This window comes from Hypanus sabinus, chromosome X1, assembly GCF_030144855.1.
Source record: "Hypanus sabinus isolate sHypSab1 chromosome X1, sHypSab1.hap1, whole genome shotgun sequence".
Lineage (NCBI taxonomy): Eukaryota > Metazoa > Chordata > Chondrichthyes > Myliobatiformes > Dasyatidae > Hypanus > Hypanus sabinus.
Genome location: NC_082738.1, coordinates 15,348,711 through 15,362,577, shown reverse-complemented (window position 1 = coordinate 15,362,577; position 13,867 = coordinate 15,348,711). Strand labels below are relative to the sequence as shown.

The 13,867-nt window shown below is 40.1% G+C and overlaps 2 protein-coding genes across 6 annotated transcripts in view; one reads left to right on the top strand and one right to left on the bottom strand.

Annotated features, from left to right (window-relative positions):
- Positions 1-11,011, top strand: part of pmela (premelanosome protein a) — a 30,039-nt gene extending 19,028 nt beyond the window's left edge. Inside the window, exons 7-12 of the mRNA XM_059955890.1 lie at positions 1,866-2,552; positions 3,018-3,173; positions 4,274-4,379; positions 5,148-5,353; positions 9,532-9,622; positions 10,805-11,011. Coding sequence (XP_059811873.1) covers positions 1,866-2,552; positions 3,018-3,173; positions 4,274-4,379; positions 5,148-5,353; positions 9,532-9,622; positions 10,805-10,967 — 1,409 coding nt within the window. The 3' untranslated portion in view covers positions 10,968-11,011. The remainder of the gene's footprint in view (positions 1-1,865; positions 2,553-3,017; positions 3,174-4,273; positions 4,380-5,147; positions 5,354-9,531; positions 9,623-10,804) is intronic.
- Positions 1-13,867, bottom strand: part of cdk2 (cyclin dependent kinase 2) — a 97,081-nt gene that overhangs the window by 69,889 nt on the left and 13,325 nt on the right. The gene's annotated exons all lie outside the window — the stretch shown is intronic.

Here is a 13,867-nt window from a genome sequence, read left to right as displayed (position 1 = left end):
TCTGGCAGTTAAAGGCACAATCATTGAATGTGGACTAATTAAAGCTGAGGATGAAAAAATGGAGCAATTCTAAGATCTCAGTGGGTTGTAGAACTGGAACAAAATACCAAGAGAAGAAGGGCAATGCCCTGGATGGATTTGAAAATGAGAATATGACATTTTAAATTGAGACGTTGCTTAAGTGGGAGCCAAATAAGTCAGTGATGAGTCGGACTGATGAGTTAACAAGGGTTGGTGTGAGCTTCGTCATAGGCTGCTGAGGTTTGGATGCGTTCAAGTACAAGTCTGAAGATGAGTCTAAAAGCCAAGGCATGAAACAAGAAGCAGAAGTAGGGGCAAAGGCTGAGCTGGAAGTAGGTAGTAGAATGAGATAGGATCCATTCAAATTCTGAAGTATTGTATTTATTTTTCTTTAAAACATGAGTCTGTTTACAGAAAAGGTCAAGTTATTGTGTAGTATGCTTCCTTAAGGGAGTAGATTTGCTTATTGTCAGTTGTAATCTATTTCTGGGTTTTAAGTCTCACAAATCATGTTTCTGACTGGCTAAATCTTGTAACAGAACATAGCCAGACTCTCCAAACTGTTCAAATCAATCTGCTTTTGTTAAATTTCCACTCGTCACTACTGATCATAAATTTTTTGATGATGAAGGATGAATTTAATATATTTGACTTCTCAATAATTACAAATAAAGTCTTTGGACTGTGCGAGAAAAACTTGAACGTGGTGTGTCAAAATCTGTGTGGCTGCCTTCTTTGGCTCTTTGTTCTCTCAAAACAAGTAGATGGGTCATTTTACCTCAGCGTTCATGTGGCCGATTAAGATTTAAGATTGGCATTATTTAGTAAATGTACATCAAAACATTGAAACATACAATGAAATGCGCCATTTGCGTCAATGACCAGCACAGTCTGAGGATGTGCTGGGGGCAGCCTGCAAGTGTCGCCACGCTTCCGGTGCCAGTGGTGGCACGTACACAACCCACCAGCCCTAACCCTAACCACATGTCTTTGGAATATGGGAGGAAACCTGCATGTGGGAGGTTGTGGGAGGGGAGAACGTACAAACTCCTTACAGACAACGAACAGTGAGTATCGAACCATGATCTTAAGCATTGCACTAACTGTTATGCTACCATTCTATACCATTTCTTAATTAGGAAGTGATAAAAAAAAGTAGAATTGAGCAGATGTTGCAAATCATTGGAAATAACTAGCAGATCAGATAGCATCCGTGGAGGGAGCTAATATTTCAGATCAATTACCTTTCTTCAGAACTGTCCTGAAGTAAATTTGTAAACTTGAAACCTTAACTCTGTTTCTCAATCCTACCTGACCTACTGATTATTTCCAGCATTTTCTGTTTTTACTTAGAGATTAATCTTGCTGAGCCAAAGTATTAAAATGCAAGCATTGCAAGCATAACTCCAGATTCTAACTCATCATTTTCCAGTTTTGCAATAGACTCACGTGGCAAGACTAAAATATGTACCATTGAAATAGTGAATTAAATATTATTAAAGACATTAACATATCTAAATATCTGTAGAATTATTTCAAATGTCATTTGAAACCAGTAGAGTCGTTCAATAGCAACTATGCAATTCTATGTTTAGCAAGATGTTACCTGAAAATGTTGAAAACTCCGCCCTGCACTCAATACAGATGCTAGGAGCTTTATCTCTTGCTCTTAATATTACAATAAATGACTAGTCATTTTTAAAGATATTAGATATGGAATGTTGGTACATTAAGGTATATTTGTCTAATTCTCAAGTAGAAAGATACAAATGAATTTGATATTAACTTCGCTTCTGTCCAGCACATCTGACAAAGATTTCAGAAATGCATCTTTTTTTTCATAGGAAATACTGCTCCCTCTCAACCACCAACAATTGAACCTATAGCTGTAACTTCTCCAGTATCTGATTCTCCAGTACCACCATCTCAGCAGGAATCAATCATAATTCCCACTGTCACCGGGGGTCTTGTTCCGATTCCTTCTTCCACCATCAATTCTGCTGCCCCTGATGAAACTTTAAATGCAGTTATTGCTGTTTCAGAACAAGATATAAATGCAAGCCCTGCTACTGATGATGCTGCAAATGCAACCCCAGAGCAAGCTACAAATGCAGCAACTGCAGCTCCAGAGCAAGTTACAAATGCAGCAACTGCAGCCCCAGAGCAAGTTACAAATGTAGCAACTGCAGCCCCAGAGCAAGTTACAAATGCAGCAACTGCAGCCCCAGAGCAAGTTACAAATGCAGCAACTGCAGCCCCAGAGCAACTTACAAATGCGGCAACTGCAGCCCCAGAGCAACTTACAAATGCGGCAACTGCAGCCCCAGAGCAAGTTACAAATGCAGCAACCCTGGTCACTGATGAAGCTTTAAATGCAGCAATCGCTGTTTCAGAGCAAACTATAAATGTGGAAGCAACCAGTGCAACTGTAAATGCAGCAACTCTTGCCACTGATGAGGCTATAATTGCAGCAACCTTCAACACTGATGAAGCTCTAAATGTGGAAAACACTGCCTCAGAACAACCAACTGGTAAGTTTCCAATTTGCACTTTTTAAATAACTTTTAAATGATTAAAAAGAATTGAAATGTTTTATAGAGATCTGAAACTCATACTGCATTGGCCTAGACTAAATTTGACAAAATTATTTCCTTCAGTGTAATCTCATTGAGTGGTAAAGTTTGATTGAAAACCAGGAATTTTGTGATCTGAAATTACTGCAACCAAGAGTTATATTCTTAGGCCATAAGACCATAAGACACAAGAGCAGAATTAAGCCATTTGAGCTATCAAGTCTGCTCCACCATGATATCATGCCTGATTTATTATTCCTCTCAAGCCATTCTCCTGCCTTCTCCCCATAACCTTAAAATCTTAAAATACATTGTTCCAATATTGTTGAGTGTTCATTCCTTCAGCAACAAGGTCACAATATGATGCCATGAACATAATGACCATGTCATTGGTTTATCTACTGTATTTTTATAAATCTATAGATGAACCTGCTACAAATTTGATTCTAGACAGTGAGACAACTGCAACAGGCACTAATCAAGGATTGCTGCTGGTGAAACGACAGGCTCTAGAAGACCCAGCAGATAATTGCTTTACCTATCGCTATGGCACCTTCACGACTACTATCAATACCATTCGTGAGTATGGGTATGAAATAGATATCCCCACCAACAAATGGATTAATCAAATTGGAAAACTTTCAAAACTATCAGGCTATTAAATTCTAAAGAAAGCCAAGTGTTCTATTACTTTGAAAGATGCAAAAAAATTTAATCTAAGATTTTGATGTGATAATTGGTAATGACTATCGTCTGACTAATCACTGGATTACACAACAAGTAGAGAAAAGCTTTGTCATTGTGGATACAACACTAATAGTTTTTGAGAGCAACAAAAGAGCAACTCTGGATAATAACAAGCAGTGCCAGAATTTCATTTAATTAAACTGATATTAAAAGTTTGTTCCCATAAGCCCAGTTTTGGAGTTTACTAATCTGATCACTGTTCCCTCTAAGCTGTGTGGGTATGCGGCCGCACAGTGACTGAAATGCTCCCGTGCACCTAGCCTTTGTTGCCACACATATAGACAATGGATTTGTAATAAAGACAGGTGAGAAAAAGTTTACAAAATGTGAAAGATTTTCTTTGTTGTAATGTATTTCAATATACCCATCAATTAATAAATAAATTCATAAGTATTTGATTTTTCAACTTGCATTCTAAGTATTCATAGTATGCATATTACAAAAAAAAACAGTTAAAGTGCTGAGCAATTTTCAGGCCATGTAAAACTTTGCTGCTCAGAGCAGTGGTTGGTCCATGCAGCTGTAAAATATTAGAGGGAACATTGAATGTAATACACCACTAGAAAAGTAAATACCCCTAAATCAATGGAATTTGTTACCTTATGCCCCAAATCCAATGTCCAGTTGTATAGAAAGGTCAAACTATGGATTGGCCCAAGGTAGTGCAATGAAATTGGTTTAATCACACTGCTAAGTACTGGGCTAGTGCACAGAATAGGATGCCCAAATAAAAGGCTCACCCATTTCCCTTTCATCTGCTGGCAATTTTGTGCTGCAACTCATGCATACTCAAACCTATCACTGTAATTAAGATTAATTGAATTATTTGCTGTTACCAGAATTTGGATTTGAGGGATTTTACTGAAAAGGATGGTGAGTGAGATTGGCTGTTTCTGGATTACTGACTTGTCTTGCTTCTCCTTTTCTTTCAGAGAGCATTGAAAGTGTGGAAATAGTGCAAATTTCAAATGTAGTACCTGGCTCTGTGTCAGAGATGCAGCAAAATGCTGTGGATTTCACAGTGACCTGTCAAGGAAGGTGTGGTGCATATACATTTTGATTAAGTTTCTTATTTACTGTAAACCAGTGGTCTTGAAGCATGGCTCCACTTGCAATAGCAGTACGATTCTGAGAAAATGTTTCAGGCTACTCGTGCGGCTGCTTTCAGTGAACTTGTACCCCCAGTCCTTCTGTTCCGCAATACCTGGTAGTGCTCTGCCACTCACACTGATTCACTGGTTTGAAAGTCCAAAATGTATCACCTCACACTTAATTAAGTTGAAATCCATTTGCCATTTCTCAGCCCATCTCCCTAACCAATCAAGATCTCTTTGTAATTCATTACTATTTCAAAAATTCCTGATAACCTTGCAACTGGCTTGAGGATAAAATTTCAAAGTACAATAACAGATGTTGTACATCAAGGGAATGTAATTGTTGAATTGAACAATTTAATTAACATGGTTGGAAAGATAATTGGTCCTAACTGTAATCCTATTGATTTAGTTTGAAATACCAGTAGTCCATTTCCTGATATTTTGCCAGAATTTCCTTTTTTTTTTGTCATTTGGCCATATTGAGGGAATGCAACACTTCAACACCTATGATCAGAGCAAGGACAAATGAGCTTTGATGATAAGATCTTGTCTTTCTAAACCCAATTACTTATTTTCCCTTTTTCAACAGCAAACGAGATATTCCAAAAGGCACCTTTAAAATTTGTTCATGTTCTTTTGCTGATTTATGGTGAAAGAACAGTTGCACAATGAGAAGGTGCAATTTTAAGTATTGTAATTTATTTTTCAGCTTTCCAAGTGAGATTTGTACTGTTATCTTGGATGCAGACTGCATAAATCCTCAGCAAACTGACTGCAGTGAAGTGCTACCCGCCAATGAATGTCAACTTATCCTCCGCCAATTCTTCAACTCCTCTGGGACTTACTGTGTGAATGTTTCGATGACCAATGCAGTCAGCTTGGCTGTTGCCAGTGCACGTGTTGATGTGAACCCAAGTAAGTCCGTTTAACAAAATGAGTGAGTATCATGCAACCCTTGGTTATGTTAATATATTCTGTCATCTATTCTGAATGGAACTAATAAAGTCAGGAGCATATCTTTATAAATTCCAGTACAAAACAACTGAATAAGAACTGGAGTTTCTTAATCTCATTATTAGTTGATCATTAACTCTCCATACGCAGCCAGAGGAGCAAGTCTATGTCCTGTATGGCAGGCTAATCTGGAAGATTAGGTTGCATGGGATCCAGGGAGGGGTGGATTCAGAATTAGCTCAACAATAGGAAGCAGTGGGGTGATGGCTGAAGTTCAATTCTCCGACTGGAGGCCTGTGACTAGTGGGATGCCCCAGGCGTCAGAGGTCTCTGTTATTCATTATTTCTGTAAATTATTTGGATGTGAATGAACATAGTATGACTAGCAAGTTTGCTGTTGATACTAAATCAAGGAGACTTATTGATAGCAAAGCAGGTTACAATGAATTACAAAGAGCCAGTGGATCAGTGAATGGCAGGCTGTTGACAGAGGGACTTGGGAATACAAGTACACAGTTTACCGAAAGCTGCACAATTAGACAGGGTGCTGAGGAAAGTGCTTAACATGTTGGCCTTCATCGGTCACAGCATCAAGCTTAGGAATAGAGACATTAAGTTGTAGTTACATAAATTATCAGTGAGTATCGTGTACAGTTTCAGTCACTCTGTTATGACAAAGATATTGTCATAATGGAGATGTGCAGAAGTGATTTACAAGGATGCTGCCTGAATGAGAGGGCCTGGTTTATAGTGAGAAATTGGCCACACTGGATCTTTATTCCCTGGAGCACAGGAGAATGAGGGCTGACCTCATAGAAGTTTATAAAATCATGAGGGGTATGGATAAGGTGGATGCACATAGTCTTTTTCCTCAGGGTAGATAAGTTCAAAACTAGACGGCACAGATACAAGACGATAAGGGAGAGATTTAAAAGAGACCTGAGAGGTAACTTTATACAGAGGTAGGAAGTACCTGGAATGAGATTCTAAATTGGACAAGGGCTAATTTTGATGGTATCAGAAAGAATCTGGCAAGTGTGGATTTGGACAGTATGCTTCCAGGCAAAGGTGTGTTTGGTAGTGGGTGGCCTTCAAAAGTGAAGTTCTCAGAATACAGAGTTTGTATATTCCTGTTAGAATAAAAGGGAAGGATAACAAGTTCAGGGAACCCTGGTTTTCGAGAGATATTGAGGCCCTGGTTAAGAAGAAGAAGGAGGCGCATGACAGATATAGGCAAGTAGGGACAAATGAGGTGCTTATGGAGTATAAGAAATACAAGAGAACACTTAAGAAGGAAAGCTGGACGGCTGAAAGAAGGCATGTGCTTTCTCTAACAGACAAGGTGAAGGAGAAACACAAGAGTTTCTACAGATATATGAAGAGCCAGGGATAGAATTGGTCCTCTGGAAGGTCAAACTGGTCATCTATGCATGGAGCCAAAAGAGATGGGGGAGATCTTCAATGAATTTTTGCATCTGTATTTAATCAGGAAACAGACAGAGCCTATAGAAGTGAGGCAAAGCAGCAACGAGGTTATCAACCTTTTTCAGATTACAGAGGTGTTTGTTGTCTTGAGGGCAAATTAGGGTAGATAAATCCTCAGGGTATTTCCTCAGACCCTGTGGGAGGCTAGTGCAGAAATTACAGGGGCCCTAGCACAGATATTTAAAACATCCTTAGCCACAGGTGAGGTGCTGGAGGATTGAAGGATAGCTAATGTTGTTCCATCGTTTAAGAAAAACTCCAAGAATTAACTGGGAAATTATAGGCTGATGAGCCTGACATCAGTAGTTGGAAATTTATTTGAAGGTACTCTAAGGGACCTGATAAATAAGTATTTGGATAGACAGGACTAATTAGGATAGTCAACATGGCTTTGTGTATGGTAGGCCATGTCTAACCAATCAGATTGAGTTTTTTGAGGAGGTTACCAGGAAAGTTGAGGAAGGCAAAGCAGTGAATGTTCTACATGGACTTTAGCAAGGCCCTTGACAAGGTCCCACATGGGAGGTTAATCAAAGTGAAGTAATAAATTGGATTAGACATTGGCTTTGCAGGAGAAGTCAGAGAGTGGTAGTAGATGGTTGCATCTCTGACTGGGCACTGTGACTAGTGGAGTACTGCTGGGATCAGTGCTGGGTCCTTTGTTGCTTGTTGATCTGAATGATAATGTGGTTAACTGGATCAGCAAATTTGAAAATGACACCATGATTTGGAGCATAGTGTACCGTGAGGAAGGCTATCAAAGCTTACAACAGGATCTGAACCAGCTAGAAAACTGGGCTGCAAAATGGCAGATGGAAATTAATGCAGACAAGTGTGAAGTGTTTCACTTTGGGAGGACAAACCTGAGTAGGGATTACACAGTGGCAGGTTTTCACTGAGGAGTGCAGTAGAACAGAGGGATCTGGGAATGCAGTTCCATAATTTCTTGAAGTGCATCACAGATAGACAGGGTATTAAAGAGAGCTTTTGGCATATTGACCTTCATAAATCAAAGTATTGAGTACAAGAGTTGGTATGTTATGTTGAAGTTGTATAAGACATAGGTGAGACATATTTTGAAGTATTGTGTACAGTTCTGGTCACCTACCTACAGGAAAGGTATCAATGAGATTGAAAGAGTGCAGAGAAAATTTACAAGGATGATGCTGGGACTTGAGGACCTGAGTTATAGGGAAAGATTGAATAGGTTAGGACAGGGGTTCCCAACATTTTTTATACCATGGACCAATACCATTAAGCAAGGGGTCCATGGAACACAGGTTAGGAACTCCTGGGTTTGGACTTTATTCCCTAGAGTGTTGGAGAATGAGAATGAGGTATACAAAATTATGAGGGGTATAGATAGGGTAAATGTAAGCAGGTTTTTTCCACTGAGGTTGGGTGGGACTACAACCAAAGGTCTCGGGTTAAGGGTGAAAGCTGAAATGTTTAAGAGGAACACGAGGGGAAACTTCTCCACTCAGAGGGTTGTGAGAGTGTGGAATGAGCTGCCAGCAGAAGTGGTGGCTGTGGGGTCAATTTCAACATCTAGGAGAAATTTGGATAAGTACATGGATGAGAGGGGTACGGAGGCTGTGTCAGGGAGCAGGTTGATGGGACTAGGCAGATTAATAGTTCAGCACAGACTAGATGACTAGAACTGGCAAGATCAAAACCTGATTAAAGAAAACTGTTACATTGAATATGCTTGAAATTAATGTTGCAATACCCAGCATATTAATAGAGTCATACAGCATGGAAACAGGCTATTTGGCTCACCATGTCCATGCCACCAATGGTTATAATCCATCTTCTAGCATATGGCCCACAGGTTTTAAAGATTAGGTGATTCAAGTGCCCATTTAAACACCTCTTGTATGTTGTCAGTGACTTTGCTTCCATCACTCTCTCAGGCAGTAGATTCCCACTCTCAGGGTGTAAAAGGTCCTCCTAAAAAAGGTCCCCTTCTAAATCTCTTACCCCTTACCCTAAATCTATGTACTCTAGTTTTATTCACTTCTGATAAGGGATATAGTTTCCTGCAGTCTACCCTATTTAAAGCCCTTATAATTGTATATATAGTACATCAGCCATGCCACTTCTTCTATTCCAGAGAAAACAGACTTAGCCTCTCTGGTCTCCTCCCATAACTGAAATGCTCAAGTCCAGGCAATATGCTGGTGAATCTTCTCTACACCCTCTCTATCATTCTCACATCCTTTCTATAATGTGGTGCATGCACTGTTAGACTATTTCTCCACGTGTACTTACCCATCCTCTGATTTTTACTTAGAGATTGAACAGTGTTTTTATTTGATGGACTCTAGATCATGGTCTCTTTGAGGGCTTTGCTATTGCTTGCATGGTGGGTGGTGGGGGGTGCTGATGTTTTCAGCTGGAAAAAGCAGCTGCTGTCTATGCATGGGAGGAGAGAGGGGGCTTTGGGGTTCTAACATTTTTCTGTCATTCATCCTTTGGGTTTTTTTCTTCTGTTTTGTGGGTGTCTGCGAAGAGTAAGAATTTCAGGTTGTATATTACGTACTTTCTCTGATATTAAATGGAACCATTGAACCACTGAAATTGTCATCAATATTCTGCATATTAATTAACTAAACTAATGTAATTTTGAGTGATTAACAAAACTCTTTTCTCAGCTGCAGGTGGGACACCAAATACCACTGAGGCACTAGTACTTGGAATGTTTCTCATTGCTAGCATCATTGGAGTTGTAGCTGTTACCTACAGGTTAGTGTTCACAAGCAGTACAGTGAGAGAGAGGAACTTAGTTCAGGGATGATTTGGCAGTTGGCTTTTCTTATTAAACTCTGAACCCAGAAACAGTTCCATCTAAAAGCTTGTACATAGATTAAAGATGAAAGAGCAAGAGATTGTCCAGGGTATAAACTGAATAAAACCATGTTCAAGCATGGCAAGACAAGTTTCTACCAGTGGGGTAGCCTAATAAAATGAAACACGTGGAAAATTCTGTGCTTGCTCTATGCATAGAGTTATGGTGAGGTCATTAACTCAAGATAACAAATTAGAGATAGAAGTAATGCAGTTTAAAGATCAATGTATCACTTTCACTGTTGGCGTAGATAAAAAGATCAAAATATTAACTTAGAAGCAGGTTAATTGCCCTGTGTCTGTTAATCTAAAACTTGAGTATTGTCCTGGAATTTTAGCTTATTTCAACCAACCAAAGTCTTGTTACCTTGAAACCCAAAGGAGTGGAAGCTACCAGTAGAAAAAAAGGTAGCTGACATTCAAAGTCAGGTAAATTTAGGTTTTTATTGGGAGGGGGGGGGAGGCAAGAAAATTAGAATTTAGTTTCTCTCTTTTCAAACGAACATAGGAGAATCACCATTTATGGGACATACTTGATCTGAATATATATGATTGCGTATCAGTATATAGGCATCCATTAGTCTCGAGAGAACATGGATTTGTGCCTTGGAAAGTTTCCAGGGCACAGGCCTGGGCAGGGTTGTATTGGAGACTGGGGGTTGCCCATGCTGCATGTCTCCCCTCTCCACACCACCAATGTTGTCCAAGGGAAGGGCAAGGGCCGATACAGCTTGGCACCGGTGTCGTCACAGAGCAATGTGTGGTTAAGTGCCTTGCCCAAGGACACAACACGTTGCCTTAGCTGAGGCTCAAACTAGCAACCTTCAGATCACAGACCAACACAGACCTCTTGGCCATGTGCCAACAGTGAATGACACTAATAACTTAGTTTCTAGTTTTTGGTCAAATCATTTATAAAAACTTGTTAAATATTCTTAACTTTCAACAGTATCTTCCTATTGACTGAGGATAGAGTAGCATTTGGATCTAATGGCTCATCAAATTGTACCGCTTTGACATAATTGCAGAAGGCACTTCCTACTTTAAATCCACTTCACAGAATTATCTCCTATTTAACAGGAAGTACAAGGAATATGCTCCATTGCATCAAAATCCCTCGAGGATTCATTCCGAGTGGATTCCAGAGAGAGGAGTGGTGAACATTTTCCTGAAAAACATATTCAGCCGTCCACGGAGTGGAGTGGGCGAGAATAGTCCCCTGCTGCACGGGTGTGTTGTCTGAATCATTTCACATGAGTTATTAAAGCAAATTCATGTAACTAATAAAATGTAATCAAAGTGTAATTGCATATGTGGGCTTCTTTAAATGGATGAATGAAAACAAAAGGAAAAGGATACACACCATGAGAACAATAAAATAAAACTAAAATGCCAGGCTGCTTGTAACCTTCACTTGCCTCCTATTGCTTCAATTCTGCTAGTGCCACTTGTGGCTTAATGGATGATACTCTTGCTCAAGTCAAATTACTAGTCATGCAGAATCTTGGCTGACACCCCAGTGCTACATTATTGGAAGTGCTGTCTTTCAGAGACATGATAAACTCAGCCTGATAGTGTACTCTCTTGAAAGTGGAACAAGTGCACAACTGCCCCTATACCCCTTCCCTCTCTACCATTCATGGTCCCAAACAGTCCTTCCAGGTGAGGCAACATTTCACCTGTGAGTCTGTTGGGATCATCTACCATATCCAGTGCTCCCTGTATATCGGTGAGACTCGATGTAGATTGGGAGACTGCTTTGCCGATCACCTACACTCTGTCCACCAGAAAAAGCAGGATATCTTGGTGGCCATCCACTTAAATTCTTCTTCCCATTCCCATTCTAACAGTTCAGTCAGGCCACACTCAGGTTAGAGAAGCAACACCTTATATTCTGTCTAGTCTCTAATCTGATGGCATGAACATTGATTTCTCAAACTTTCAGTAATTGCCCCCCACCTCTCCTTCTCTATTCCCCAGTCCTGTTTCCCTCTTTCACCTTATCTCCACACCTGCCCACCAGCTTCCTCCGGTGCTCCTCCTCCTTCCCTTTCTTCCATGGTTTCAACCCTATCCTATTAGATTCGCCCTTCTCCAGTGGTTTATCTCTTTCACCAATCCACTTCCCAGCTCTTTATTCCCCCCTCCCCCTCTCCCAGTTTAACCGATCACCTACCACCTTGTACGTCTTCCTCCTCTCCCCTACCTTCTTGCTCTGACTTCTCATCTTTTTTTTCCCAGTCCTGCTGAAGGGTCTCGGCCTGAAATGTCAGCTGTTCACTCATTTCCATAGATGTTGCCTGGCCTGCTGAGTTCCTCCAGCATCTTGTGTCTGTTGCTTCGATTTCCAGGATCTGCACGTTTTCTTGTGGTTGTGAGCATAATCTCTCAGTGGATGTAGAGGTTTCCATGGTGCAGGAGGGCAGGGGAGTTATTTCTGATACTTGGACCGACATTTATCTATTAATCAACATCACTATGTTATTCCCATGTCATAGCTGTGGATGCTTGATGTGCACAAATTGACCGTTCCATTTCCTATATTACAACAGTGTCTACACTTACAAAGCAAAGTGCTTTGGAACACGTTGAGATCGCAAAAGGTATATTAAGAAGCCTTTTGAGGAAATATTACAAACTGATCAGCAAAATTGATACCAATTTATTAAACTTGGCCATGATGGAAATTGTTCTGTCATTAACTCTTCATACCATTTGAAAACATTTATTTAAGCTTTGGCTTTATGTCCATTTTCCAAGGTGAAAGGACATGCACTATTAGATGGTAAGAATGAGTTTAGGATGTCTCCGTTACATCATCAAGTAACATCTCATATGGGGAACTTCTCAGAATAGCTCCAAAGCTACAAGCTCCCTTGTGATGCTTAATTCATTGTTCAATTGCTAAAATCAGTCTAAACAATCATTTATCATCAGTCTTCTCCTTTCTGTAATTTGGCAGCTTCCAACTTTATCAAACTTTTTACAACTATTTCAAAGGCAACTTGAAACCAGCACAGGCTCTTTCAGCCCCACCGTATAACCATATAACAATTACAACACCGAAACAGGCCATCTCAGCCCTTCTAGTCCGCACTGAACGCTTACTCTCACCTAGTCCCACTGGCCCGCACTCAGCCCATAACCCTCCAATCCTTTCTTGTCCATATACCTATCCAATTTTACTTTAAATGACAATACCGAACCTGCCTCTACCACTTCTACTGGAAGCTCGTTCCACACAGCTACCACTCTCTGAGTAAAGAAATTCCCCCTCGTGTTACCCCTAAACTTTTGCCCCCCTAACTCTCAACTCATGTCCTCTTGTTTGAATCTCCCCTACTCTCAATGGAAAAAGCCTATCCACGTCAACTCTATCTATCCCCCTCATTATTTTAAATACCTCTATCAAGTTCCCCCTCAACCTCCTATGCTCCAAAGAATAAAGACCTAACTTGTTCAACTTTCCCTGTAACTTAGGTGCTGAAACCCAGGTAACATTCTAGTAAATCTTCTCTGTACTCTCTCTATTTTGTTGACATCTTTCCTATAACTCAGTGACCAGAACTGTACACAATACTCCAAATTCAGCCTTACCAATGCCTTGTACAATTTTAACATTATACTCAATTCCCAACTGAGTTGGGAAATCCCAATGCTCTGATTTATAAGGGCCAGCATACCAAAAGCCTTCTTCACCACCCTATCCACATGAGATTCCATCGTATTTTGATTCTACTGAGCAACAATATTTTAAGAAATATACATTAATACTCAGGTACTAAAACATAAACCATGAGTAAGCTCAGGACACACAGCAATAATTGAACCTTATCTTGTACAGTATCTGATTTCCCAGTGCCACCATCTTTATTGGAAGAATTCCCATCACAGACTGCGAGGTTGTGAATTCAAACCTCGCCTAAGCAAGCATAAAGAAGCTAGGCTGACTAAACATTGTCGTGTTGACAGAGGAGCTATCTTACAGATGGTCCTTGTGTTGAGATTCTAAACTGGAGAAAGGCTTATTTTGATGGCATCAGAGAAGATCTGGCAAGTGCAGATTGGAATAGGTTGTTTTCATGCCTGATGAGTGGGATGCCTTCAAAAGTGAAATTTCAAGAGTATTGAGATTGTATGTTC